General features: G+C 38.8%; 1 protein-coding gene across 1 annotated transcript in view; it reads right to left on the bottom strand.

The window, feature by feature from the left end:
* Nucleotides 1-230: 230 nt before the first annotated feature.
* sass6 (SAS-6 centriolar assembly protein) overlaps nucleotides 231-4,930 on the bottom strand; it is a 165,972-nt gene continuing 161,272 nt past the window's right edge. Inside the window, exons 15-16 of the mRNA XM_036131690.1 lie at nucleotides 1,333-1,424; nucleotides 231-862 (exon numbers count right to left, since the gene is read on the bottom strand). Of these exons, the coding sequence (XP_035987583.1) occupies nucleotides 810-862; nucleotides 1,333-1,424 (145 nt within the window). The 3' untranslated portion in view covers nucleotides 231-809. The remainder of the gene's footprint in view (nucleotides 863-1,332; nucleotides 1,425-4,930) is intronic.

Genomic DNA, 4,930 nt, shown 5'->3' with positions numbered 1-4,930 from the left:
AGAGACACAACAAGAGAGACAAAAAGCACAGAAGCACACATTGATCCAGTAATCTGTTCTACATTAGATGGTAATAGCGGGTGAGCCGTCTTCTCTGGATGATGTCACAGTTAACAGAACGTCAGACCAGGTGTACCTACTATGAAGAAAAAAAGAGAGAACAAAAAGTTAAAAGCTCAAATGACAACAGTCATTTTAATGTAATGCAATGCAAAACTGGAGAACAGTAGAAATCAGTAGAGTGAGAAAAATAGGCCCTGATGTCCTACAGTAGCCTAAGCCTATAGCAGCGTAACTATAGAGGTAGGTATAGAGGACAGAAAAACTAAACATTTTGCTCTGCAACTCAAAGATGAAAATGAGAAAATGAAATGAAAATCTGCATGGCTGATTCAAATTACCAACAAATTTCAAGGTAATAGGTTAATTTAAAATTTGCTATAACTTATCTAACAAACCAAACAGAGGCATAAATTCTATTATTTATTCATGATTTCAGGTTAATAACCTGAAACAGCATCCTGACACAGAAAAAAACACAAATGTACTTATTTAAAACAAGGACAAAGATAATTGGTTTGAAACTATTATTTTAATCTAAAAGAAAATTGGTCTTTACAATTTCACAAAAACAAGCTGAAAATCATGGGGAAAAAAATACAATTGGGTACTAAAAGAAGAGATTTTCTCTATATGCTAGAAACATCTTTGCACAAATCATGTGGGGATGACACCAGAAAAAGAGCTGGCCACCTCTTGTTGAAGCGAAAACTGTTTTTGATGGGATGATGGAACAAGCAGCCGAAACTTTATGAAGAGAAGTATGCGGAGCTCACGGGAGGCTTTGACTTCAGAGGTAACTCTAAAAATATAATACACAAATGGAAAAGTATTAAAGTTCTATGAAAATCATAACGCATTTTTGATTTCAAAATGATCAATGTGGCATATGAATTGGCCCTGTTTGTATAGTGCCCTAAATGTGCTGTAGTTTGGAGCTATATAAAAACTATAAATCAGAATCAGAAATACTTTAATAATCCCAGAGGGAAATTACAGTAAAATTAATAGATTTAAGGTCAAGTAACAGAGAAGGGAGCTGGCCTTAGTGGGAACTTGCTGTAACTCTTAAAAAAAGATCTAAGATGTGATTTAAAATCAGTTCCCTTTCAGAAGGGACTTCAGATTTTGATGTTTTGAAATAAGCAAAACCTTTAAACCAACACCACCAGAAAACAGAATCCCTGCATAATAAGTAAAATAAATAAATTTTTGCTTTAAAACATTATAGCTAATTATTCACAAGATCCTGTGAAAGTTCAATGGTTTTACCTTTTTGGGTAATATTAGATGACAAAGAGTAGACTGGGATGCCATCATTTCCACTGCTGAAGTACTTGGCATCCAGACCAGCAGAGTCTTTACTGTCAACAGGAAGAAAACACAAGCTTAAAAAAAGAAAGAAAAAGACAACTTTTGACTGTTCTCTGACCAACAGACGAAATGTTTTGTAGAAACTAAAGGGGTTATTCAAAATATGGATGTGATAAAAATAGCTTAGTTTCCACGTAAAGCTTTCTACAAATACTGAGCAAACAGCACAAACCTTGATAAAGAAAAAGGTCACACTGAATTTAAACTAAACAGAACTTCAACATGCTTTACAGCTATTAGGTTGTATAGAGGTGTGACCCGCTACTCTCTGCCCTTTACAGGATTATTTTCTTAGAACCCCATGATTGTTTTGGGTTACAAACTTGATAGAATTATTTTACTATTTACTATTTTTACGATTTTCTATCTTACTATTTTACTATTATCTACTAAGTTCATTGCATTTATTACGTATATACTCTTTACTACTAAGAAGTTTTAAGGTTTTTTTAAAGTGTATTCTATATGCCTGATCTCTCATTACTTTAGTTTATTGTACATTAGTTTATTGTGTTAATCATATTTGCTAGAATATATAGACCAGTGGTTACTATTTTATTTTACTATGTATGTGTATTGATTTACTCTCTCTCTCTTATCTTTGCAGAAAGCCTGCAGAAAGCATAGTAATATGTTGTGACGATAATAAATGTTTTTCTAAATATGTCTGAAACTTAACTGTATTCAGCCATCTGCAGTGCTTAGGCATAAATGTACTGTGTGGACTGCTTAGTATTATCTCTGTGTTCCTAAGGTCACAGAGTGGTTTGCTTATCCCTGCCCCTTAGCTTGACAAATGTAACCAGGGTTTCCCTAATAAAAGCAAGAAGGGGACGGAGTGGTTTCAGATTGAATTTAGAGATCTGTATTAAGCATCTCTGTTCGGTCTCCTTGCAAGATTATTTGAAAACTAACCTCATTGTTGTCTCTCCTTCTTGTGTTGTTAATGAATGTTTTAGGTGTTTGGACCTGACAAAACTATTAGCCAGAGAAACTATTCCTGAGTTCAAGCACCAGAACATAATGTGAAAATATATAAATATTATTGGCAATCTGTCAGGGCCATTAGGCATGTTCAGAGAAGGCCCTGAGTGGTTCCACAAACAACAATAATAAAAAAGATAATTTTACTAAACAAATTAAATGAAAATTATCAGAGGAAAGCTTCTCAGAAGTATAACAATGAAAAATGAACTTGATTTGGAGGTTTCAGCCCAAGACTTGTGTCCAACATTGGTTTTGTATTACAGAAAAAAATTTACCAAAAACTCTTGTGTGGAAATACTTTCAGCCTTAAACTGAATACCAGCGCAAGTTCTGATGAAGAGTTTGTCCAGCCAATCCGATTTTAATTTGCTGGGGCATTCTTTTCAATGATTAGAGGTATCCTAGCTGGCCTAAACATTTATAAATAAACACTGAATAAAAGGTACCCAATTTTTTTTTTTAAACCAAAAATTATTCTAAACTCAGGTATCTTTCAAAATATAACAATGTATAAAAAGGGATGGGTACTGTTTACCTTTGAACCAATACCAATGCCATTGAGAACCACGTATTCTGTATTTAATGTGATAATAAATGTTAGTTTGACAAAATAATCTGTAATTTGTTTCCATTTAGCATTTATTTCTCAATATATAAAGTTGTTTGCATCTACAAATGACAGCAGGCAGGTTTCAGGACGAGGCTACAGCTGTCTGTGAGACAGCGGTTGGAGAAGTGGGAAGGAGCTCACAACAGCACTTGATGCTCCCTCAAGCCAAGAACTGCAAAACGATTGGTGCTTTTAGGGGAAAACACCAATAACACAAAAGAAAGTCCTTAGATTTTTCTCTACTTGCTTTTTTGAAAAAAAAAAAAAAAAAAGTCGCTGGATGGATCTGAAAAGTTGCTAAATATAGCGACAAATTTGCCAAATTGGCAGCAGTAACCAGGTGCTTCCTCAGATTAGAAGTATTCCTGGTACTAGCATTGTCCTTTGCTTTACAAATGTTGCAGCGAGCGTAACTTGCATCGCATCTTGAAAAGAGGAGACACTACAGTTGAGAGCTGCGACAGACTGGCGACCTGTCCAGGGTGTACCCCGCCTCGTCTCGCCCACTGAACGCTGGAGATAGGCACCAGCACCCCCCGCGACCCCATGAGGGAAACAGATGCTGACTGCTCATAACCTTTGTTCTTGGATATTTCTTAAAAGTTAGGTCGAAGGAAAATCAAACACCATTTGGTCCAGATACCTCTTCATCTTATCGGTTGTTGACAGAACACAGCCTCCTTCAAGCACTTACAGTTTACAACCTTTATGTATTATTATTTAAACATATGAAAACAATTTCTGTCATGATTTGTCTTTGATGAACCCAGAACACAGCACACACACGCAGCTGGTTTCCAGGGTTTATTGAAGCAGCAAGAAATGGATGATGAAAACCAGTCATTTACCAGACGGAGGTTGCAGGAGTACAGGAACTGGCAGACGGGAACAGACAGGAACAGGACCAGGACACGAGCAGGAACAGGACAGGCATGATGGTCAGAGGACTGGAGACGAACCGGTAACCATGGACAAACTGAGGTGAGTTTATATGGTGGAGTGAGCAGATGGAATGAGTCCATGGTGATTACAGCCTGACAGGTGTTCCTAAACAGGACTGCACTAGAGACGGAGCGAGAAATGTTCAGTATGCAGCCTTCAGGCTGCATCATGACAATTTCATACTCTTAAACATCAGATTAATACCAACAATTCTGATTGATTGATTATATAACTAATTATAGCGGGTGGAGGGGGGTATCCAGATGGCGCGCAAAAACAAAAGCTGGAACCCATCGGGCGCAGGAACCTCACGGGCGCAGAAACTCAGGAGCGCAGGATCCCTTGTCGGCGCAGGAACCAAGTGGACGCAGGGAAGGCGTCGGAACCCATGAACGCAAGACCTTCTGTAAGCGCAGAACTCTTGAGAGCGGCGGAACCAGACGAACCAGAGGCGGGCGTCGCAAAACAGCGACCCAGGCGAGAGGAATCCAGAGTCCTGCCAGCTCCTGCACCAAGCTCTGTGTGTGACTGAGTTCATCCTTGGACCGGTTTGTTCTGTCATGATTTGTCTTGGATGAACCCAGAACACAGCACACACACGCAGCTGGTTTCCAGAGTTTATTGAAGCAGCAAGAAGTGGATGATGAAAACCAGAGTCATTTACCAGACGGAGGTTGCAGGGATGCAGGAACTGGCAGACGGGAACGGGACCAGGACACGAGCAGGAACAGGACAGGCATGATGGTCAGAGGACTGAAGACGAACCGGTCACCATGGACAAACTGAGGTGAGTTTATATGGTGGAGTGAGCAGGTGGAATGAGACGATGGTGATTGCAGCCTGACAGGTGTTCCTAATCAGGACTGCAATAGAGACGGAGCGAGAAATGTTCAGTATGCAGCCTTCAGGCTGCATCATGACAATTTCATACTCTAAAACATTTAACAGATTAATACC

Source organism: Fundulus heteroclitus, unplaced genomic scaffold (genome assembly GCF_011125445.2).
Source record: "Fundulus heteroclitus isolate FHET01 unplaced genomic scaffold, MU-UCD_Fhet_4.1 scaffold_45, whole genome shotgun sequence".
NCBI lineage: Eukaryota > Metazoa > Chordata > Actinopteri > Cyprinodontiformes > Fundulidae > Fundulus > Fundulus heteroclitus.
This window is presented reverse-complemented; position numbering and strand designations above follow the sequence as displayed.